Genomic DNA, 24,377 nt, shown 5'->3' with positions numbered 1-24,377 from the left:
CAGAGCCGAAGGCAAACACTCAGATCCAGGCAGACGCCTGGAAGTCTGTGTCCTAAGGGGTTGGAGGAAGTGTAGGGCCTTGAGAAGGAAGGCCCCATGCTCACAGCGCCAGGGGCCAAGCAGAGACTTGCCGAAGGAGCAAAGTAGGCTCCTCAGCTAAAAATGCCATATTGTTCTTTGTAAACAGAAGAGAAGAGCCTGAGATTTCCCTGGCCCGAGGAAGAGAAAAGAAAGGGAGACAGATGAGCCATACAAGCCCCGAGATGTCTAAAAAGCAGTGATGAGCCCCAGGGGGGGAGGGCCTCCTGACAGCAAAGGGTCATAGGGCCAGGAAGGATCTGGCTACAGAGGAGGTCCTGCTGGGGCAGCAGAGGCTGGATGCTATTGCCCACTAGTAAGACTCTCTATAACCAAGCGCTAGGTGAGAGAAACCAGGGAAAGCCCACATTGTGGCATCGCCGGACTGTGGCCTGCTGCCATGCACACTCTTCTGCCCAGCCCGATGAATGTGTCTGTAGGTGGGAACCAGGAACGGAACCGGCCAGCTGGGCTTTAGAGGGGACACATTCTCCCAGGATTCCGGGTCAGCGGTGAAATCTGGGCATCTCTCATACAGAAGTGTTATGTCATAGTTTACTATATTCTGAAAGCTATAATCTCGCCTTTCATCTTTGAAATTCAAGCGAGGCGTAAGGGTTTGGGGGAATAAGGGGGCTTATTATGGCCTCTGTCATGGGGGAAAAATAGTAGGAAGGTTCTGAAACTTGGCAAAGCAGGCAGCACGGGTCACTGAATGGGGTCCGGGTCAGGCTCCGAGAGGCCGGGCATCTGGAAATGGTCGTTATGTTTCAAAAAAATAGTTTGAGTCTGATATAAGTTCTCATCTTTGCATAATTCTCCAGGAAGTGATAAAAACATAGATCTTTTTCCGGACCAGTTCAGAAGCATGAGTGCACCCATTATGGCAGCACTGTACTCTCATATGATGTTCATTTAGCCCGCTCTTCCTGCTTATTCGTGACATGACATTTTAAAAGCCTGGTTGGTACCTTTAAGCTTCTGGAACAGGCTGGGAGCCCACAAGTTCATGAGCGAAAGAAAAGCTTGAGGATAGAAAGAAGATGTGCTCTCTTCGATGGCAGCTTCATAGCATATTTCCAGGCCCTGCTCCACATCTCCCATCTTGTTCTCAAACTGACCATCGCCATGTTACTGTGGAGAGAGCCCTACCTTTCTATTCACTAACACTCGATCCTAGGGTGGCAATAAGAATGATCAAATTGCCCTTCCCCAAAGCGACAGAGTGACAGGAAACGGCTGTCCATGGTTGGCTCTAGAGATATTATCAGAAGCGCTATTCCTTGGGTGGGTCTGAAGCCGGCCAGCTAAGACCAAGTCACCTCGTGCCTCGGTTTCCCAGCATCCAATCATTTATTGCCAAGTGTTTACTGAGTCCCTCCTATGAGCCGGGGCGGGGGGTGGGGGGGAGCGCATGTCTGGGCACCCATGACAGAGCAGTGTGCAAATCAGTAGGCCCTGCCCTCATGGAGGTCACATTCCTCCATGGACGGGAAAAGAAGGACAAAAGGCAAAAAAAAAAAAAAAATTTAAAAACTAAAACAGAGATAAAGAAGATCATTATAGAGTAAATGCGGAAGGCTAGGAAAGAAAGAAAAACACTGAACGCAAGAGTAAGCTAGGGAGGCCTCCTTCAACAAGGGCATCAGGCCCTATCTGAGCCCCTGACAATCAAGTTTGCAGCGTGATGCCTGAGGAGAATGAGGGGCGGCCACTGGCCACTCATAGAGAAGGGGGAAGGGCCTTCCAGGCAGTCAGGGAACCCGCAGGGAGTCAGACTATGAGGGGCCTTGAGGCATCCTCAGTGACTGAATGGATCCTTTGAGGGAAAACCACTAAAGGGGAGGGGAAGGTTCCCACTGCTATTTTCAAAGGATTATGCGGACAGTTGATTGTAGGCTGTGCGAGACTCTCAGCCTGATGCTGGAGCCTAATGCAGTAAAGAAAGAAAAAACACGTAATAACAAGATCAGTAACATTCATCGCATATTTGTTACCTGCCAGGCAGTATTTTAATGCGCTTCACAAAGCATTTGAATTAATTCATCTAATCCTCACAACAGCCCTATGAAGGAGAAACTGTAGAGTTTTCCCATTTTACAGCTAGAAAAACAGAGGCCTGGAAAGGCTGTTATTTGGCCAGAAGCTCACATTCAAAGTCAGGTTTGCCTGACTCAGAAACTGCTTCTGACTACCTCCCCATACCCTACCTGTCCTGACAGTGGGGTCAGTGCTCCACATTCTGTACTAGGGTCTGGAGTTCCAAGAGTGAAGAAGACACAGCTCTGCCCTCCAGGAGCAACCAGGCCCCCACTATGAGTAAGTCCGGGCTGCACAGGGTTTGTGGACCCCCGTTCCCTGGCACTGATTCTGGGGCCAGCCTCGTCTATTTCTGGACACTCTAAATCAAACTTCTCATTTAGGACCCGGGATAAACCAAGAGGTAATTCAGGGACACAACCTTGCAGAACATGAGGGGCAAGGTTCAGACTTCCTTGGGTGTCTGCCTCTCTCCGCTCACCTCTGAGCCTGGCCCGGCAGCCCTGGGTCCCCACAACTGGGCATTAGAGAAACCCAGTGCTCGTGCAGGGTCTCTGTATACTCCAAGCTCTGTCATCCATCCTCCCAGCCGGGATGGCAGGCAAGCATCATCTCTACCTCAGCAGATCTCTAGCACAGGACCCGCTATTGTCTTCCCAACTTGAGAAGCAGCCTTTCGGGAGCTAGTCTCCTGCTTAATTTTAGCCTGCTATGTGCAGCTTTGGGTAGATAACCGAACTGAACTGTTTGGGGGAATGGGGGGGGGGGTGCTGGGCAGAGTTCCACCGCCCGTGGGGAGGGCATCATGACATTCTGAAGAAGCGGCAATTTTCCTAACAATCTCCCCAAACCCTCGCCTTGTTGATCAGTTTGTTCTCTGAAACCCATACACAACCGCCTCTTCGGGCAACATGTTATTAAAGCCCCATTATCCAGGCGAGACAGACCTGGGAGAGAACTGATTACCATGCCCCGGCCTTCTGCCTGACAAATCAGTCCCAGCCTTCCCCCGACACACACCCCCGCACAGTGGGAGCAGGGGTGAATCACAGCCTATTCAACATCACTCACAGGCGCTTTTCCTCTGTTCCTCCATTAGGAGCACTTCTTATGCTAGGCTGGCCTATTGACTCAACTTTTCAGTCCCTTCCAATACAAGCCAAGAGTCAAATGCCACAAGACAGCCTGGGCTGGAGAAGCCAGAAAGAGGATTTGCATGAAATCAAGGGTTTGTGATGATCTTTGCAGGTAGGAAGGAAGATGGGCTTTTTCAGTGAGGTCAATAAGCACCTGAATTATTAGCTACATTCAGCCCTGTGTGGCAGCACCGGAGGGGTTGGTGTGATGCCGGGTAAGGCCAGGCCAGCAGAGCACGCGTGCCTTCTACAGCCTTGCAGCATTCTGTCACCTAGCTGGGGTTGCTTTAGACTGGGACCTCCACAAGGACAGAAGCAAGGTCTGGGGTACACTGCCTGGCACACAGAGTTCAGTGGATATCTGGCAAATAAACGAACAAAAATAACAGCTACCATCTTTTGGACTTGCTTTATGTACGTTGCATAAGGACGTTCGGTCAATCTTCATGGCAACTGAGTAATAGAGCACCTCTATGCCCTTTCACAGATGAGCAAAGCGAGACCCAGAGAGGTTTTGTAACATGCCCGGACTCACACAGCCAGTACCTGGTGGAGCTGGGATTTGAACCCAGCCACGCACCTCTGCTCTTACTTACTACCCCTCCAGCTATGTCTGTGAAGCTTCTTGTGATGGACACAGTTGAGGGAATCTGTGACGAACTCGGTAGACAGGCAGAGTGGTTTGGAAGAGGATGTGGAACCGATGACCACTACCTCTGGGAGTAAGGAACCTCACATTTAGCCTTGAGACCAGCTGGTTGACACTAGGGGCTTTGTGTGAGACAAGTGGCTTCACGGCGATTATCAGCTAAGCCAGTTCCAAGACCCTATCTTCCTGAAAGACAGCCCCCAACCTCCACAGTGACTGGCCTTCTGCCCCATGCCCTAGGTCCCCTAGCTCCTGAAAATTGTGGCTAATAATTAATACATAACTCAGAGAGCATCATAACCTCATGAAACACTGAGGCCAGCTTCCGTGCCCACACTCTTGACACTTGTAATATACTACTGGCTCCTTTCCAAGGCCAGCCTTCTGAGAATATATTATGGTAGGTTTCCAAGGTCAAAGTAACACAGCCTTTTCCCGCTCGGGGCAATGAGGACAGTTTCATTTATTTCCTGCCACATATTAAACCAGAAGATGCCGCTAGCATAGCATTTCAAGTTAACTGTGAAGCTCTACTTACCATAAAAAGCATCAAGTTTTCATAGAAGTTTCTTTCCCCCCCCCCCGCTTTTGCTTCCTGCTAGGATGTCTGCCATTTTCCTGTTGATTTATAAGATCTCTTTATATAAGAAAGACATCCAGTGTCTGTCACCATATCACAGACAAAATTTCTTTTCTCACGTAGTCTTTTGCATTTCATTGTTCGTTATTATGCCTTTGTTGTATACATGTAAAGTGTTACGGGGTCAAATCTCTCCATCTTTCCCTATCTTCTGAAATGTCTCCCAGCCCAAGATTATATAAATAACAGTATTTTATTCTTTTTTTTTTTATTTTGTCATTTTTTAACATTGACCTCTTCGATTGCATTCAGAATTTACTTATATGGCTTGAGCTATGGGTAAAATATTGTACTGACTACCGTTTAGCTAATTGCACATAATTCAGCCCCTAAGGTCCCTCCTGAGAAACAACAAGAAAATTAATCTATTCAGTTAATCCAGTTCATGTCAAGAAGGGTAAGTACACAAGAAAGACCCAACAGATACCAAGGATGAATCTAGCCATTTTGGATTATTCATGCTGATGGACCCAGCTTTTCCTAAAAGGAGGTCTTTGCTATGACAACCCATTTTTCCCCATAATAGGGGGACACAGGGCTAGGGACACTCCCTAAAGAGTTTATGAGAGATTGTTAAAAATGTATACTTTGGCTAAGACCCCTTCCTGCCCAGTCAGGTGCATATGTTAATGCGCTGGAGGGGGTCACTTTCATGCTGGGGTCATAGCCAAATTCCGATGCAGAGACGAATCTTTAAAATATAGAAATGAAACAGGTATGAAGATTGTCTGGAAGCCAGATAACCAAAAGGATCAGCAGTCCAAGGGGGCAGGAGTAGAATCTGATGGAGGAGGAGCTGAGCCACGAATTGGATTTAGGGATCTGTAAATATTCTTTTACTAGAACACATACCGCTTAGCGGGCTAGCTCTGCCTCCTTCAGATTTTTCTGTTACATAGAATGCCTAAGCGAAGGCATCAAGGATAAATCAGAGCTTAGTGGCAAAATTCATAGGAAGAAGCAAATGAGAAAAAAAAAAAATACATGCTGAATCTAGGCCAGTTTCCCTAATCAAAATTCAGAAGACTTACCCTGAATGTTCTATAATTGCCTGCTTCATTTGTGTCAGCCAAAGGTTTGCGGGGTTTTCCGAGGTAAGCAATGGAAGATGAATTTCTGTAAAGCATCTCCCAGTTGCATATGTTATCCGTTTCTTAGGACGTTCATGGTAAGTGCACAAATCCTGGACCAATGCCTGCCTGCCCAGTCCCTTGCTGAGATAGTGTGCCCTCCGGTTTTCTGCTGATCCGATTAGGAAGGGAACAACTGTCAGAGAGATCACATTCTGCCGTCTCCTTCCAGTTTGGGATTTGGGGCTCATCCACGGGTTCTCTGCCACTGTTTCCTTCCACTAGGGTGATAGCCAAAAGCTTACCTCTTAATCGAAGGCAATACCTGCATGGAATCATGCCCACACACTGAGTGCCATCTTTTCCACACAAAATGGATGCTTTATCTCACGGGAAGAATAACATCTTTCTCGTAATAGCATCAGGAGCTGGGGCTCTAAAAGAATGGCCTGATACCCAGTCATTACTTCCAAACCCCTCACTAAATTCCTTCCTATTAAAAGTAAAATGGATCAAATATTCCAACCTCACAGTTTTCAAAGAAACCAGAAACAAGTGATGACAACAAAAACCCACTTCAATTTTCAGTTTTCAGACTCGGGGATGCATAGGGAATGAGTCAAACAGCTGGCTAGACGCACACATACACGTACGCCCACACGTACTCACACACAGGAGAGCTGAAAATTCATGCGAGTCAGAGCTGGATTTTTAGCCCAAGGGACAAACACTAGTATTTTTGTACATCTTGTCCAATAAATACCAGTCCTTAAGAAACGCTGATATTTTTTTGAGATCTAGCTAATCCTGGCCACTGTGGGTGAATGTTGAAAACCTGAAATGTTAAAGAGAAAAAAGAAAGTGCTTTCTCATCATGTACCTCAAAACTAGATGCACACCAGAAGAACTGCCTATAACCCTTCGGATGTTACCAGATGCACGGGTGTGTTCTAAACCACCCAACCCAAACCCAGCTTTCTCATTGGATTCTATGTTGTAAACCTCACGCGGGGACCTAGCCACGAAGTATAGACCGTGAAACATGCTTGGATCTGACTGTAAACGCTAGGGTATTCTCATAAGTTCATAGTCTCTAAAGAGTCAAAGATCAGTGTCCTAAAAGCCAGATCTTCCCCGCAATGCCCTCCAAACACATGGAATGTCAACCCTGAGTGAGCTGTAGGGTGAGGCTTAGACAGTTGCCTGGTAAATGTGAATAATACGGACACACCCAACTCCCTATTCTCGTAACTCAACTCCAGTTGAGAGGATGTGAGCTATGTGGCTGGCCTCACTATCCAGAGCCAGGGGGTGGGAAAGCGTGGTAGTTAGAAGTACATGCTTTTGGAGACCTCAGATGTGCGTGGGCCTGCACCCCACCTTCCGGTAGGGCGCCACTGAGAAAGGGTAAGGCTCTGAGTGCCCGTGCTTCCATATGTAAATGGAGGTAGTAAGATGATCACGAGGCTTAAGTGAGCTGCTCTGTGACCAGGGCCAGGAACCGATGATGCTGCCTCTAACAGTGGACACCATCCTTTCCCCCCCACATTCACGTGGGGCTGGGAGGTCTGAGAAGAGACACTCAAGAGGAGATTTTAGGAAGAATGTGCTTTCTGAGGCTGATAGCATATAAGAACAAACATGTGCCCTGGTGTTGAATTTTAAATGTTTAATTTTTTAATGTTTAAAAATTAATTTTAAATATTTAAATGTTTAATTAGGGGCCCCTGGGTGACTCAGTCGGTAAGGCATCCGACTTCAGCTCAGGTCATGATCTCACGGTTTGTGAGTTCCAGCCCCGCGTCGGGCTCTGTGCTGACAGCTCAGAGCCTGGAGCCTGCTTCGGATTCTGTGTCTCCCCTTCTCTCTGCCCCTCCCCTGCTCATGCTCTGTCTGTCTCTGTCTCTCAATAATAAATAAATGTTAAAAAAAATTTTTTAAACAACTTTAAAAAAATGTTTAATTACTTGCAAGATTAAAACAATACCATAGCCCAGAGTCCCAATAGATGGACTGAATGGAAAAGAAAGAGACTGCCCTTTATAATATTTTTGTCAAAGTCTTCTTAGAAATCTGAACCTGCTATTATTTCAGAAGACCTGTCTCCACCAGCCAGCCCAGCCCCACTCCTGGATAACCACCAAAGTCTGGGTGATGGGAACTTTTGTGCAAAGAGTGTTAGCAGATGCAGAACTGCCTGAAGAGACTGTCTTTCATTACAGGGTTGAAGAAAGTTTTAAAACCTTATTTTGGTCCATCTTTGGCTTGTCTGAAGTCATCTCGGTGGTGCTGAAATACGACCACAAATTCATCGAGAACATCGGCTACGTTCTTTACGGCGTTTATAACGTCACCATGGTGGTCGTGCTGCTCAATATGCTAATAGCCATGATCAACAACTCGTATCAGGAAATTGAGGTAAGACCAGCTAAGTGAAACTGTTCTCTACCCTTTGGTTTAATTTGCGTGGCTGTTTGCCTCAGTGAGGGTAATGATATTAGAAGCCCGTGAGTTATTACATGCGAAGCCGGAACAGCAAATGACCAGCATTCTTCCCACGGGGCTCCAAGGAGCTCTTTCAATCAACCCGCCACGTGGCAGGGTGCCCACCACACATAAAGTGGCCCAACAAGGGCGGGAAGCATCAGGGTTTGAAGCTTCCCTCTTTCACGTGTCCCCTCAGGACAGCATGCAGGAGGCCCATGGCAAACTGGAATGACTGTATCTTTTAGCCAACACTCCCTCTGCCTCTCACGTATTATTTATTAAATGCCTACTGTATGAAATGCCTGTGCTTAGGCACTGGTGACACACAGGCAACTAAGACAGTCCCTGCCCTCTAAGAACTCTGTCCTTTGAGAAAACCAGATACATCAGTCAACAAAGTGCAGTGTCCTGGGCCCTGCACACCCAGAGAAGTCTTACCAGGTGCACGAGATCGGCAGCAGAGAAGCATCCAGAGATGATGTGTGAAGGCCATTCGAGGACTAATACAATTTTTCCAGATAGCTAAGGGAGTGCAGAGAATGTATCAGAGGAGGCGGCTTATCAAAATCTAAAAGGCACATACCATAAGCTAGTGATTGCAGCCTTTTGGGGAAGAGCAAGAAGTTAAAAACAGACAAATGAGCATTAACAGGAATCTAATGAAGTGGATTATGATGCATCGGAACATCAAGATGCTGTGTGGCTTGTAGAAAGAACGAAAATGCTCTCCCTGTACAGACGGATGGGGAAAGACCTGCAAATTATAGCACTAAGTTAAAAAAAAAAAAAAAAAATCAAGTTGCAGGACAATGTTTGTGGTGCGCTTTCGCTGTGCGAGAAAGGAAGAAAAGCGTGTCCGTGCTCATTTGTAATTGGGTAAGCATTTGAAAAAGAAGCCTGTAAAAGTACCCAGACCAAGCATAGCGGGGGGATGCCTGCTGAGAGGCGGTAGCTGGGGGGGCAGAAATCTGATTATTGTTTTACTTACTATAACGTAAAATAAATAAGCTAAAAATTAATGAAACACACTAACCTCTTTTGAATTGACTCAACAATTCCAGTTCGAGGAATAGATGCACGCAGAAATACGATTTTAATAGATGTTCACTGCAGGGAAAACGTGGAGCTAGCCCATCAACATCAGAGCATTTCAATAACCTCTGATACAGTACAGACTTCAGAACACTGTATACACAAGGAGAAAAACTTGTTTGTGCTGACAAGACAAAATCTCTGTGATATTGTTAAGTGGGGAAAAAGCGCAAGTTGTAGAAAAATACAGGTAGGAAAATCTGATCTACATAACAATACGAATGCATATAAAGAAAGAGAGGGCATCTCTGCCCCTCCTCTGCTCACGCTCTGTCTCTCTCTCAAAAATAAACGTTAAAAAAAAAAAAAAAAAAAAGAAAGAGAGAAAGAAAGAGCAGAGAAAGGTAGAGAAAAAGTAGCACATTCTTGACCCAGGGCATGCTCTGGGGAAAGGAAGAAAAGGAGAGAGATTGGAAGGGGACCGTCACATCTGCCTGGTATATACCTGTGTACTCAAGCCTTGTATAAGACAAGTATTAGTGTATTTCTCACACAGAAAACAATTAAAGACCTCCATGCATTCGTTTGCTAGGCTGCCATAACAAAATACCACAGACTGAGGGGCTGAAGCACAAACAATTTCTTCACGGTTCTAGAGGTTCAAAGTCCAAGATGTTGGCAGAGCTGGTTTTTTTCCAAGGCCTCTCTCCTCAGCTTGCAGAGGGCTGCCTGCTCCTGGTGTTCTCAAAGGGCCGTTCCTGTCTGTGTAAGCATCCCTGGTAACTCTACCACTCCTTAGGAAGACACCAGTCATGTTAGATCAGGACCTGCCCTAGCAACGTCACTGAACCTTACTCACCTCTGTAAAAGCCCTGTCTCCAAATCGAGGCACATTCTAAGGCACTGGGGTTAGGGCTTTAACATATGAATTTTAGCGGACACATTTGGCTCATAACACCCCCCCCCACACACACACACACAGTCCAAAACAGAGTATTCTGAACAGCAGGAACATGTGCCAAGGAGGGAAGGGTGAAACAATGTGGCATTTTGGGCCTACAGGAGGGCAGGCTGTGCAAGAAGAAGGAAGAGGTAAGAGGAAGAGGTGAGCCAGCACAAAGCCTAGTCTCTTCCCCACTCCCCCCGCTGCCACCCACAGGAAAATGCAGCACTGTATCCCTGGACAAAAATCTTTTTTTAATGGTGTACATATTTGGTCCCTTACGTGGATGAGCTGTTGCTAACCAGCCCCCACCCCCACCCTTCTGGGCCTGTTTCCCCATATGTAAGAGAAACCACACGGCACCTAGAGAACGTGCAGACCTCTGTACCACTCACCCTGGGCATTGTACTCCATCCTAACAAGCACGCCATGCTTTGGTCCAAATGAATGTGGCACGTAAATCACTGTGGCTCAGTGTGGAGAGACGCCCACTAGTTGGGGGCGGGGTGGGCAGAGCCATGATGTCACGTGGGCTTGTCACGTCCAGTTACCCCAGCACCGCTTTGCTTCACGGTTCACTGCAGCCCACACCTCCCCTGGCCTGCCGGTGGTGCGTGGACAAGGACCCTGAGACACAGAACGAGGCCACTAGATGCTGCCCAGTGTTCATGGTCACGCTGAACTTTGATGAGGTATAAATTTGTGAATCCTTCCACAAGAACGCTTATTTACTCGGTCAACAGATCTCGAACACCTACTCTCCAAATCCACGGGCCCGTCTGTCTCTACACCTGCCATGCCCCCACCTGCCCTCCCGTGGCTGAGAGAGAGGCCTTCTCCATCCGAGCTGCCCTGCCTGCGTGCCCTGGCTCCCTGCCCTCTCTCTTGCCTCCTCAGGGGCCACCAATGCACTCATCCCTGCTCCGCGCATACCTTCGCCCTTCCTGTCAGCATTTAAATGAGACTATGGATCTTAAAAAAAAAAAAAAAAAGTAACAAAAAAAAATCCTCCCTCCATCCTGCTTTCCAGCTCTTTCTCTCCTGCTCTTTCCTGGCAGCTTTCTCAGAAAAGCTGTTTGCACTCCTCTTGCCTTCTCTACTCATTAACTCCCACTCTTCTCCACCCCCCTCCCAACGCACACCCGACTTGGTAGAGAACTACTCACCCCCTGGAGCCCAGCTCCAATACCAGCCATCAGGCAGCCTCCCCGACCCCGGGGCCGGTTCTGGAGCCCTACACGCAGCATCCCTTGCACTTGAGCCCTTAGCACAACTCCAGGGGAAAGACCAGGGGATGAGTAGTTCAACATAATCATGTCATGGGCCAGAGCACGTAATCCACGACGGCACGGAAGGACTGTCAACCCCAGTGCATACCTAGTCTGGCCACATAGCAGGTACTCGACACGTGTCTGCTGAACGACTCAAGGCTGAACACTAGGCACTGTGTTAAGCTATGGGAATAAAAATAATACTTCCTGAGGGCGTGCTAATATCGGACACTAAGCAGTCCTCATGTGTGACCTCAAGTAACTCTCACAATGAGCTATGAGGTAAGCATTTTTATCCCCATTTTACAGATGAGGAAACAGAGGCCCAGAGCAGCCATGCCACCATGGCTGCAGAGCTAGGGAGGAACAGAGGCAGGACTGAACCCAGGCAGGCTCCAGACCCTTTGCTGTCGCTGCGATACCAACCTTCCTCTCAAGTCAGGTGTCCCTGTCACATCTCTCTGTCGTATAGCAGAGGCCGGGAGCAAGCCCTGGCCTCATGAAACTTCCAGTCTAAAAGACTCCAATATGATGTGTCCCATAGACCAGGCCAGCTGCTGATGGGTTCTCAGCTAAAGCAAACAAAATGGCCAAGCCTGCAGGTGACAGCCTTACAGCACGTGGTACCTCCTGGCAGCCTCATGTGGGCCCCTGCTAGGCTCACCGTCCTGAGAAGTATAGCGAGCGTCTGTGCAGAGAGGAACCCACCCCTCACGGAGCACATACTCGATGCCAGTCTCAGGGCTACGTGAGGGAGGCGGCATTATCTCCCTCTACTGACGGAGCTCTTGCTGAGGTCCTGCAGCTAGTATCGGTTGTGGGCCCAGGTCCATGTGACTCCAAATTCCATGCCTCTTTCCTACTCTCGGACTGCCCCACTAGCACAGAGGCCCAAAGAGCCTGCCTATAAAATACAATAAAAATAAATAGATAAATAAATGAAAACACCTGCTACCTCTTGGAGGGCCCACTCAGCATTCCGGGATTGACCCCAAGTCAGAATCGATCTGGGGGTCAAAACTACCTCCACCACCAGACAGCACGGCCGGACTGCCTCCTGCTAACTCCAGTCAGGTCTGTTTCTCTTGAATTATATATGCAGAATCTCTCAACATCCTCTGTGGCAGCACTTCGACCGGTAAGCCATATGGTTTCTAGTAAGTACACAGCGGTACAATACAACATGGGAGATGTTCACCACCTGTGTCTGCTGAGTACTTGAAACGTGGCTGGTCCAAATTGACATGTGCTATAAGTACAAAATATACAATGATTGCAAAGACTCAATATGAAATAAAAATGTGCACTACCTCAGTAAGAATTTTTATAATGATTACCTGCTGAAGGGGTTACATTTTGGATCTGCCGGATCAAATAAAATGTATTGCTGAAATTAATTTCACCTGTTCCATTTTACTTTTTATAATGTGCCTACTAGAAAATTTAAATTTAACTAGGTGGTTCACCTTCGTGGCTCAGTATTATATTTCCACTGGGCAGCAATGCTCCAAAATATTAATACCTTGATGCTGTGGTGGACTGTGAATCCAGCAGAGCTCTAAATGTTAATGGATAATGAGATTGAGTGGCAGTGAGAAAAGTTCTCTGGCTAGTGGCAAGTTGGAGAATGTTTGTGAAAATTCTCAGTGGAGAGTCAAGGAGGTATGAAGAGGCTGAGGTTTTCAGCACTACTAAGTCCTGAGGAGTTAGGCAGAGATTGTTAGGAATAACTAATTTCACATGGTTTTAGCAAGAGCAAATGCCCCATCTTGCGTCTTTGTAAAGAAGGAGAACATCCACAGATATATCAGTCAGAGTCCTGTTTAGAAATCTGCCGTCACCAGTTCATGAGATCAAGCCCCACACTGGTCTCTGTGCTGACAGTGGGGAGCCTGCTTGGGATTCTCTCCCTCTGTCTCAAAATAAATAAACTTGAAAGAGAGAAACAGAAAGGAAAGGAAGGGAAGAAGAAAAGGAATAAAGAGAGAGAGAGAGAGAGAGAAGAGAGAAAGAGAAAGAAAGGGAAGAAGGAAAGGAAGAAAGGAATCTGCTGTCATAATGTGTAGACTGCATCCCCACTCGTCACACTGAACTCTGATGTGAGATCGTGCCCTTTGATGTTGTGTCATTTCCCTCGTCCCACAGGAGGACGCAGATGTGGAGTGGAAATTTGCCAGGGCAAAGCTCTGGCTGTCTTACTTTGATGAAGGAAGAACTCTACCTGCTCCTTTCAATCTTGTGCCAAGTCCTAAATCATTTTATTATCTCATAATGAGAATCAAGATGTGCCTCATAAAACTCTGCAAATCTAAGGCCAAAAGCTGTGAAAATGACCTTGAAATGGGCATGCTGAATTCCAAATTCAGGGTAGGTAGCGCGGGGTTTATGGGGCAAGAGAAGGTCGCAGGAGGGGGAGGCGGAAGGTGTGTGTGCTTGATCCGGTGCAGGTGCCCTGAGATGAGGGAAGTCAGAGAGGGGCCCGCGCTATTCAGAACAGGCTGGCACAGCAGCACAGAGAATGCCCGTGGCAGCTGCCCTTCTCCCCACAGCGCCCTGCAGATGTGCCCCGCAGGGGCTGAGCAAGCTGCCTTGCTGAGCCGTGCCCCCCACAGAGGGAGCGCCTTAGAGGGTCCCAGGGAGCAACAGCTCTTCCCAGAAATGGGAAGAGAATGATCCCTGGAAGAAAGCTTCCCTCCCATTATCTCCCCCTCCTGGAGACTCTCAATGTTTATTAGCATATTAAAATCTCTGAGAAATCCCGGAGCAAAGACACCCCCTGCAGCTTTAACTCAGTGCTTCCCAAAGTTGACCAAACTATATTCCATAAGCTGTTGTCATCCTACAGAACTCAAGTCCCAAGAACAGTGTTCCAGGCAACCTAGTAGCAGTGGGCATATCAGCTTCTTTTTAGACACAGCCTCATATATGGGTGTCATATGTGTTATTTGAACATATGTGTGTATGTATTATTTATTATGTATTTGTTCTTTCTTTCCCTCCCAGAAGACTCGCTACCAGGCTGGCACAAGGAATTCTGAAAACCTAACAGCAAATAACAGTTTCAGCAAGCCCACCAGATACCAGGTAACCACACCTCTCCCAGGTACAGGGAGAAGTGGGCTCCATCCAGACATGGGTTTAGCGACATGGCTGTCAGCCCCCCAGAACACAGCTTCATTTCTCCCTTCATTCAGCAAATATGCATTTGAGTGGCAGCTCCATGAGAGGCACTGCGCTACTCACTGGGGACGAGGACAAGGCTCCTATCATAGTGGCCCAGTGGCCCAGTGAGGGATAGACACAAGGAACAAGCAAACACACAAGTAAATATGTAACTTCAATTTGATAAAAGTAGAAAGAAGAAAACAATCTGGTGTGAAAACAGAGGGAAAAAAAGGGAGCCCCTGCTTTGGTGTAGTTATCAGAGGAGGCATCTTCAAGGACAGGACACTTAGCTAAGACCTCATAGTTAAGGAGGCAGCCATGTGGGGCCTCCCAAGCACAGGAAAGGCATCAGCAAAAGCCAGAGTGCGGAGACGCGGGCGCCTGGGTGGCTCAGACGGTTAAGCGTCCAATGCTTGCTTTCAGCTCAGTTCGTGATCTCACGATTCATGGGTTCGAGCCCTGCATTGGGCTCTGTGCCTGCAGCACAGAGCCTGGAATTCTCTCTCTCCTCCTCTTTCTGCCCCTCTCCCACTTGCTCTCTCTCTGTCTCTTGAAATAAACAAAAATAAACTTAAAAAAAAAAAAAAAAAAGCCAGAGGAGAGAAGTTTGGCAAGTCCAGAGCAGCTGGAGCTCAGCAGGCAGGGGCCAGTCATCCAGGTGCAAAGGAGGGGGGCTTGGACTGGCTGTGAGTAGGGTGATGGAGGAAAGTAGACAGATTCAGTCTATGTTCCGGACATATAGGCAATGGGACCTGAAGCATATCTGCAGGGATGGGGGGTATCCCGCGTGACTCCCAGCCATCTGTCTTAAGCAAACAGGTGGACACAGGGGCCACCTGACCTAAGACCACCAGCCTGCCCAAGTCTGTTCTCATACATGAACCTTAGAAGACTTTGTATGCTTGCAACCCTTTGCACCGCTTTTGGAAATTAACGCCACATCTCTGTATCTGTTTGAATCAGCCCATGAGCCAGTGATAAATGCTAACTACAGGTTATTGATTATAAAAGTACAGGCCATTCTTTTCCTGTCCTCCCCTTCTCAGAGATCAGCAGTTTTATCCATGCTGATCAGTTCTTATCAGAGGTAAATTTGAAGCTGTCCTGAGCATTCCCGGGGCCAAGGAGCTATGTCCCTGGCCCACCATCCCAGAGGGAGCAATTAGACTTCGACATAGCATCTTCCAGCCACAGATCTCTAATTGTATCTCCACCCATATTTCAGAGCCAGCTGTGCAGGTAGGAGGATTTAAGGGCACAATTAAGAAATGGTTCATCCTTCAAAGTACTTACATTTTTATGAGATGACACGGGCTAAAAACTGGAAATGGGCAAATCTTATATTTAATCGTGTACAAAATTGGGCCTGACCAGTTTGATCTGCTTTGAGTTATTTTACGGGACCAACCCTTTGGTCAGTGGGAGGATTTTTATTTCCCAGCTTCTCAGAGAAAAGTATAGATTATCTGTGCCCCAAAAGAGATAGAAAACCCTAATGGGTTAGGGTTAAATCTCTGATGGGTTTCGGGCAGAATCAGCTGCAGAGATAAAGGAAGACTGATTACCTGGTGAGACGTCCTGTACCCAGAATGAATCCTTTATGAGCAAGACTGTTTTCAAAAGCAGCCTCAGAGAGATCTCGTTCCCGTTTTCCCTCATCACTGGTTGAGTCCCTGCTGCTTTCAATGTCCCCAAGAGCTTTCTGCTCAGGATTACAGAGATTGGTGGTATTCAGCTTTGGGCTACTGATGACCTTGGACAGCTTGCTCATCCTGTATTTTGTGAATCCACCAAGAAAAGCCCGGGGCTACTTATTCAAACAGTTTTCACAGAAAAGAAGAAAGGAAAACCAGGGCCAGTGAGCATCAGAGGGACGGGGCTGGGAGGCAAGTAAAGGGGAACAGAGAGCACTTTGCATTTGCACATGCACCCTTTGCTCAGCCCTGCAAGGTGCAGTCGGGTCACCTTCCTGAGCCATCATCTGCTCAGACAGGAGGAGTGAAGCAAGACACGGCATGAAGGACACAGGGGCAGAGGCCAGACAGTAGCCTGGGTGTAATCTCACCATATGCTGGTGAGAGAGGCAGTATCTCTAAACCCATTTATCAGATGAGACAACTAAGGCTCAGTGGTAAAGGTCCCACAGCTAGGTGAACTATGTGACTCACAATGGCACCCCTCCGTTACTACATCACGCTTCCTAGGTGCCCAGGCCTTGCTGAGAACCTGTCCTGCCTGCCAGCAGCCTTCTGTGGAGGGGTGAAGGGGAGGAGGCAAGGTAGAGGAGGAGGTTCTCCCATGAAAGATTGGGGCAAGGGTCTGACAAAGCCTCTTTTGTGTTCTTGGGCCCGCTGGTAGACCTCCAAGTTGCACTGCTTTCTTCCCAAAGCAACTGCCAAAGGTGCAGAGATCAGAAGGAGCCCGAGTACACTTCCTCTTTCTTACCGTCCCAGCTGCACCCAGAGCAGGCACCTCGCTGAGGACGTGTGCTGTCCGTGTCTTACACGGTCATGGTTCAGAGTCATTCTGTAGCATTCCCAATGAGACAAAAGCCCCGTCGTTCATACACATGGGGTTTTTAAACTCACTGCCTTTGTGTCTCTTCAGCAGATCCGCTTGAGTGTTCAAACTTAGTCCTTGAGGTGTCTCCGTTAAGCGTGTCAATCCCTCGACTTCTGGGGGGTTCTCTGTTGTAGGGAAGGCAGAGGCTCGCTGTGCTGTAACTTAGGCCTCCAGGCTTCTGATTGCTAGACTAGCCCCTTGCTTTTGCAATGTTTTGTTTTGGTTTTTCTCCCATCTGGGCTCCTATGGAACTAAACAGTGACACAAAACCAAGATACCGGCAAGGGGGTCAGAGTGTGCCTCCTGCCAAAGTGACTCTGTGACCCGTAACACCATCCAGGGTGTCTGTTTGCTGGGGCGTGTGCAGACACAGACACTCACACTCTGAGAGGTACATTTCCATCACGGGCAAAGCAAACAAGCCGCATCCCAAATGAACCGCAGAATCCAGGCACAGTCTGTAAGTCAAGCAAACCCCAGGGTTTGTGATGCAAGCCCTTCCCCAAACCAGTGGGGACTCCTCTTGTCCATGTTCTGGGTCCTCTTCTAGATCCCGCTTTAATAACTGACATGTCCTAGGATCCATTTTGCCCCTCTCTTCCAAGTGTCCCTCGATTTCTCTTTTCCTGGGTGGCACCGGTGCTTCCTTCTGGATTCTGCTTCATGTACCATCTTCGACGTACCGTATATGTGCCCTTCGTCTACATCTTTAACTGCCCTGGCTGTGCTGTGCAGAGACATGTCTCTTCTGCAGAAAGGCTTTCTGTTTCCCCAGCACCAGCAGCATGGAGAGGCCATTTGGGCCCCAGCAATGTGGGGGGAGGGGGGCGGAGAATTGTGTGGCTCCTTCCCTGGATGTGGGTCTCCGTGTCATAACCCTTCTGACCTACTGCCCATCTCCTTCGCATCCCCTCAAGTGTCATGGCACTACATATACTCATCCCCAGCACTTGCTAAGGGCAGGAGGGCAAGGTGGGCAGAGTTATCACTGACCAGGACTCATTAACTTGGGCAAAGTTTATTATCTTCTTGAAGTGAAAGAACTCTGCGAAAGAGAGCAAGGAGACATCTCAAAACCCACAGCAAAGGAACATTCTTTTTCCCCCTACACAGCGAAGGAGGGGAGACTTTTGGTGTCCATCTTCCCTGAAAACAGATCTCCTCTGTAGCATCCGCGTTACATAGATGGGCACCTTCTAACCACTTTGGCGTTTCTGGGGATAAGCCTGGCATGTCATTCCTGCATACCCCAGGCTGTCTAACAGGTATACCCCAAAGGGGAAACCAGGTGCTTATCAGGACACAGGGTCTAAGCAGTTGCTCAGCAGGTCATACTGTTCTCCTTTTGGGTACCTGTCACTCCTGAGTGTGCAGTGGGGGTGGGAGGAAGGTTAAAGCGTCCCCGCCTGTCTGCAATGTTCAAGAGATTCTGCTTCCATATTAAGCCTCTGTAATCCTGATGCGTGGTGAGAGGCTTAATAACAAGCATTTGCTTCTCTCCCCTTGGAGCCACAGATGTGCAAACCTTAGGTCGTTATGCAGGCCAGAGATCAACAGTGGGCCATGAGCATTCGTGACAATGACATACTGATGACCTTCGGGCAGCAATATTTTTCATTCAAATATCCCAAGGGGTAACAACTGAGCAAAGCCATCAGTCCTCCAAAATCTAGCTGAGGCTTCCTCCTGCCTAGAACACTGTTGTTTTAAAGATCAAATGGGTACCTGAAAGCAGCCCAAACCCCCACCGACCAGTGGGAGCCAGTTTCCTGCATCTCATCCCCCAAAGCGTCATGCACGTAACCTTTTCCTGAAGGGTAGAAGAAGCCCCAGCTTTGGTTTCCATTTTGGTTGAATCTCGCTTCTGGGCTGTATGACCCAGGAGAAGTCCCCTGGCTCCACAAGCCTTGGTGTCCTCATCTATGAATGGAGACAACCTCTCCGATCTCACTGGGTTTCTGGGAGGATTCAGCAGGGCCATTTTGTCAAGGAGGCTAAGGGGACTCCTGGTCTGTAGGAGATACTCACTACGTCTGTTTCTTTGTTTCTTTTTCACCCCTTCCTTCTCCCCTCCTCCCAGAGGGCCACTCCACAGTGAAGGGGGGCTTGTGAGCAGTGTCTCACCTACTGAAAGCAAATGGAGTTGGAGGGGCACGTTGTGTATTAATAACAAACATACCATGGAATCTTTTCAGCTAATGGGTTGAGTTGTGCTGTACTAAAACACAGCATGCACCCTAAGCCAGGAAGACGGTCATCACCGCCATGGCTGTGAAAAGACTCCACTCAGCACATCATGAGAAAGAGAACTCTCCACCTCCAGTCTCGGGCTCATGCTTTTTCCCTCTTACGTACAAAACTTACTCAATTGATGAATCCAGAAACCAAAGAACCCTTAATTCTTGAGGTTTTCCTTAAAATAGAAACAAACTTTAACTAGATCCCCTGGCCCTGCCTCAGCCTGAACATTTGCAGAAAACTTCTGAATCCTGTGTTCAGTACGAATTTTACACACTTGAGTATCTGCTTTTTGGGGTTTTGTGCTTTTCCCCACGAGGACCGGCTTGGGATAAAGATGGTTTTGTTTTGGCTTTACGATTCCAAGTGAAAAGAACCTTACTGAGTCCCAGAAAAGGCATAGATATTCTTAATAACTTGGGCAACCTGTCTTACTGACTAGGAGAATGTCAAGGAGAAATCTAGCCTAGCAGCCTGACCACTAGCATGGCAAGACCCAGGGCTCTCTGACAGAGGGCAGCATGAAGGCAACTTGCTCATTCTCTGTTTAGCAAGAAATAAGGTCACTACTCAAACCGAAGAGCCCGAGGGCTGAGGACAGGCAACACTGGCCTGCAGGTGTCTCAGGGAAAGAACTTAGCAACCTGCCTGATGACACACAGCACAGCTAGGGACAGAATTCAGGTCCCTTCCATCTAGAAAAACGCTGCCTCTCTCCCCTGAGTCCTCAGGTCTGAGCAGGTGAACTAGTCACAGGCACAGATGAGCCAGGAACAGGGACTCCCTCCATCTCTGCCAGCTGCGCAGCTCGTGCAAGATTCAGAAGTCTCAGCTACCAGAGTATTTCTAAATCCTGCGATCTCCCAGGAAGCCTCCAACGACTAGCTGGCAAAATCCAAAGTTCACCTCCTGGAGTCTTTCTCACACTTGGCTCTATTCTGGGTGTCTCTTGAGTGTTTACTCATACCTCCTCATTTGCTTAAAGAACCAATATCTGCATAATGCATGACAGCTGAGGGCGCAAACCGTCTCCCCCAGCGTGACTGGCAGCCCAGCGTCAGGCATGTGGCATCTCAGGAAGTGGTGTTTTGGCAAAACCTCCCGAGGTCCGGCTGTGTCTGTTTCGGCCTCTGGTCGGAATTTTCCAAGGTGCAGTGGACTTGTCCAACCTGGTCCTGACTCTAAGCCCTGAGGAGACGACATGACTGGCTAAGGTCACAAAGAAGATGAGGGTAGAGTTGGGCTTAGGACCCTCAAGCAGCACCTATGCATTTTAGATGGCGCTCCCTCCCCCTTCCCCTCCCATTCTCCCTCTCTGTCTCTCTCTCTCTCTCTCTCTCTCTCTCTCTCTCCTTGGCTTGGCCTGCCACCACTAAGTGTCCTGTTCTTACACCCCAGGGTCAGGATCATGCTATGGGGAGAGGTTAAACAGAGTCAAGCCTGGGTTCCACCAACAGGCAAGGCACCCTCAGAAGAGAGACACCAGGTGCAGGAGGACTCCCGGCCACGGACCGGGCACTCTGCAGAAAAGAGGAGCCACAAATACACCAGGCAGGCTGCTTCTGTCCTTGGCCAGGCTTGTTTGACCCTTTCCTTGTGTTCACATTTCAGAAAATCATGAAACGGCTCATTAAAAGATACGTCCTGAAGGCCCAGGTGGATAGAGAAAACGACGAAGTCAATGAAGGTAAGCGAATGGATTGGTTTCCTACAGGCTGTCAGTGGGACGTGGCCTCACCAGGCTAAAGTCAAGGTGTCATCTGCAGGTCTGTGTGCTTGTCTGGAGGCCCTGGCGAGGCCTTGCTGGTTCGGGTGTGGGCAGAAGGAGCTTCCAGGCAGCCGTGGGGCAGAGGTCTCTGTTCCCTGGCTGCTGTTGGCTGAGGCCACACCCGACTGCATACAGCCGCCTCATCGCAGAACCAGCCCCCCGGGCACTGAGCCCCTTCTCCAGCTGCCATGCTCCTTCCGCTTCTGTCATCCTGCCTCTTTGACCCTCTCTTCTGTCTTCCCCTTCCACTTTTAAAGACTCACAATTAGACTGGATAATCCAAAATAATCTCCCTATGTAAAGTTGGGTGACGAGTAACCTTAATTACACTTGTGACCCCGGCTCCCTTTTGCCATATAAAGTTATCACACACAGTCCGGACACCAGGGATTAGGACCTGGACACCTTTTGTGGGGGAGGGGGTTGGTAATAATTCTGCCTCCCACCTCATGTCCCATGAGTTCCAAAATGGCCCAGAATTCCTCGTTCTGTGAGTGCACATACAGAGAGCTGCAAGTGGCCTCCCCTCCACTTTCAGAACCTGCCACCACCCTGTCTCACTTCCAGGCTCTCAGAATCTGAGAGCTCAAAGTATCCCCCAACTCAGAATCACTTGTTAACATCGCAGATCCCAGAACGCACCCAGGCCTAATGCATGGGCATCTCTGGTGGGGGGCGGGGGGGGGGGGGGGAAAGAGGGGGGGCTTGCCGGCCCGGGGGGGTTGCATTTTGATAAAAGCACCAGGTCATTCTGATGCACACTGAAGTTTGCAGACTACATCATATTCACTGTTTGGGTTATTTTCCAGTCCATTTAATGCAGTTACTCTTAAATGAAAAGCAAACTACCTTAAACCAGGTAATTAATCTTCATGAGACACACAGGACAGATCTGCTCCCTAGAAGCAGCCTCCTCCATGAACAAAGGCACGAAGTCCCACCCTCCCTTGGGCCACGGGGGCTACCCAAAGAGCCTGGTCATGAAGTAACCCTCTGCTTCATCCTGAGGCCATCCAGCATGCAGCCTGAAGATCAACAGTGGCTGAACTCATTCCTAGGCTGACACTGCCTAGGGGCTGAGCGGGAGCCCATCCAGCCGCCCCTACATATGGGTCTGAAACGTAAAACGGCTAGCCTGGCAGCCAGCTGTGATTGACAGGAATGTAACTGATTATACAGGTTGGGGCTGCCAAACGTCAGGCCACTGGGGTTGTACTGTGCAGCTGGGACTCCAGTAAAGCATCCAACGTAAAGGAACTAGGGGACGTATGCATTTGTCAAAAGTGGCCAAACTGTACCTTTAAGATCTTTGCCTTTTCCGTATGCAACACGTGAGGAGAAAAGAGATAGGAATATCAGAAAAGAACATTTGAGCCCTCCTAACTACAAGAGTTCCACAGTCCAAGCCCAGGGGGGTTTCGGCCCACGTGGTTCACTGTGGAAATGAGTGCAAGTTCCCACCTGGTGGTCCCTTGCAATGGAAGGAGGAGGAGGCCTCTGCCGGGTGGTACCGCCTGCATGGTGCGGGGGACCCTGCCCCTGCCCCTGTCCCTGTCCCTGTCCGGCTCCACGGCCACATGCACTGTGCTGAGCCATTCCCTTCACGCTGGGGAATTTCTCCTCTCTGCAGATAAAGACAGAACAAAACATGGAACATCGTGGAAACGACTGTCCCAGTGAAGGAGGGTGTTGCTCAGAGTCTTGAAATCTGCCTTTAATGGCTCCAAGACCAACATTCTAACAATCATGATGTGAAATAGGTGCCAGAATAGGAATTCACAACCTGACCTTGACTCCTCTGTCTACCTGAGACCCTTAACAAAGACCTTGACCAGGAATGGGAAGAAGAAGGTTTTAAATGGACGGACGTGTCCTTCAGTGGCAGGAGCTGGGTGTTACTTAGATCCAAACACAACCCCCATGCCCTCACCTCTGCCCTTAGTGGGCAACCTGAAATTACACTGGAAAGATGCATGCCCCAAACTGATGTGGAAGGCGCCCCTTCAGCCTGCTCGTGCTGACCAAAATCTCATCTGTCCTTGCAGGTGAACTGAAGGAAATCAAGCAAGATATCTCCAGCCTGCGCTACGAGCTTCTGGAAGAGAAATCTCAAGCTACCGGTGAGCTGGCAGACCTGATCCAACAGCTCAGTGAGAAATTTGGAAAGAATTTAAACAAAGACCACCTGCGGGTAAACAAGGGCAAAGACATTTAGCAGCCTGCATCGGCATCTGTGACTTCTACCAGCATTCCCAGGCCAGGATGGATTTCCTAGCCACCAGCCCTGGCAGGGAAGGGTCCTGGGCCCGCTCCTCTAGGACACTAAGGGGACCCATTGGCTCTGTCCTGAGCAGAGTCGCTGACATGTGCAGTATAGTAGCCTGCCTTGACCCAGAACTGTTGTGAATCTAGGCTGTTGGGTAAGAAAGGCCAGCACAGGAGGAGGGGGAGGAAACGCTCCCTGACACATGAGACTTTTGGTCCAGTCACAGTGACGCATGTCCCTGTGGCCAGCGCAGGAAGAGGCCTTCTTGGATGCACACACATGCCCTCCCACCGCACACGGACCACACCTCTGTCTGTGTCCCAGGAAGACAAACCACCTCATCCCATGCACCCCTTCTCACTCCCTCTCCACCACCTAATCACATCCAAACTGAACCGGGAGGTGACCTGTGATCTATTCTTAAGTGCCAGACGAGAACACAGATAGCCTAATAGCAAAATAGTTCTATTTGTTTATAAAAAAAAAAAAATTAAAAATCCTAAATCAAAAATTGTACTGTAGGTAGCACTGTTTAGAGAACAACAACAAAATCCAAATGATGTATTTTTACCTTTATTATCTTGTATTTACTATTTTTACCTAAAATGGAAACAAATAAAATTACCTCATAATAGCCTGTGGAGCCTCCATCAATGTGCTGCCCTCCTGCCATCCTGTGGCCTGTCTGGAGGTGGCCTTGGAAGCCCATGGGCCAGCACTTTCTCTGGGAGGAGAACGGGGCAGGTGTGGAGAGGGAAGGGACCAATCCCCTAAGATCATGCAGCCAGAACGCCTACCTCCTAGCCCTCCTCCTATCCCCAGACCTACTGACCCCAACTTGACCAATGTCAGGAAGGAGGTAAAGAGAACGGTGAGGGAAGCGAAACATTTCCTCCCACCCACCTCTCACCCTCTTTCCCTGTGTGGGAGGAGAAGGGGTGCCTGACCCCGCACCCCCACACCTTTCGGGAGGGACCTGAGTGTGAGTGCAGAGAGCGGCCACCAGAGGGAGTCCTAGTCCCAAACAACTCC

At 48.7% G+C, this 24,377-nt stretch overlaps 1 protein-coding gene across 1 annotated transcript in view; it reads left to right on the top strand.

The window, feature by feature from the left end:
• The window catches only part of TRPC7 (transient receptor potential cation channel subfamily C member 7), a 140,479-nt gene extending 116,602 nt beyond the window's left edge, over window positions 1–23,877 (top strand). The window contains exons 8-12 of the mRNA XM_040444540.1: window positions 7,836–8,031; window positions 13,492–13,713; window positions 14,350–14,430; window positions 20,923–20,998; window positions 23,125–23,877. Of these exons, the coding sequence (XP_040300474.1) occupies window positions 7,836–8,031; window positions 13,492–13,713; window positions 14,350–14,430; window positions 20,923–20,998; window positions 23,125–23,294 (745 nt within the window). The 3' untranslated portion in view covers window positions 23,295–23,877. The remainder of the gene's footprint in view (window positions 1–7,835; window positions 8,032–13,491; window positions 13,714–14,349; window positions 14,431–20,922; window positions 20,999–23,124) is intronic.
• Window positions 23,878–24,377: the final 500 nt, after the last annotated feature.

Source organism: Herpailurus yagouaroundi, unplaced genomic scaffold, assembly GCF_014898765.1.
Source record: "Herpailurus yagouaroundi ecotype Mexico unplaced genomic scaffold, PumYag 192, whole genome shotgun sequence".
In the NCBI taxonomy this organism is placed as follows: Eukaryota; Metazoa; Chordata; class Mammalia; order Carnivora; family Felidae; genus Herpailurus; species Herpailurus yagouaroundi.
This window is presented reverse-complemented; position numbering and strand designations above follow the sequence as displayed.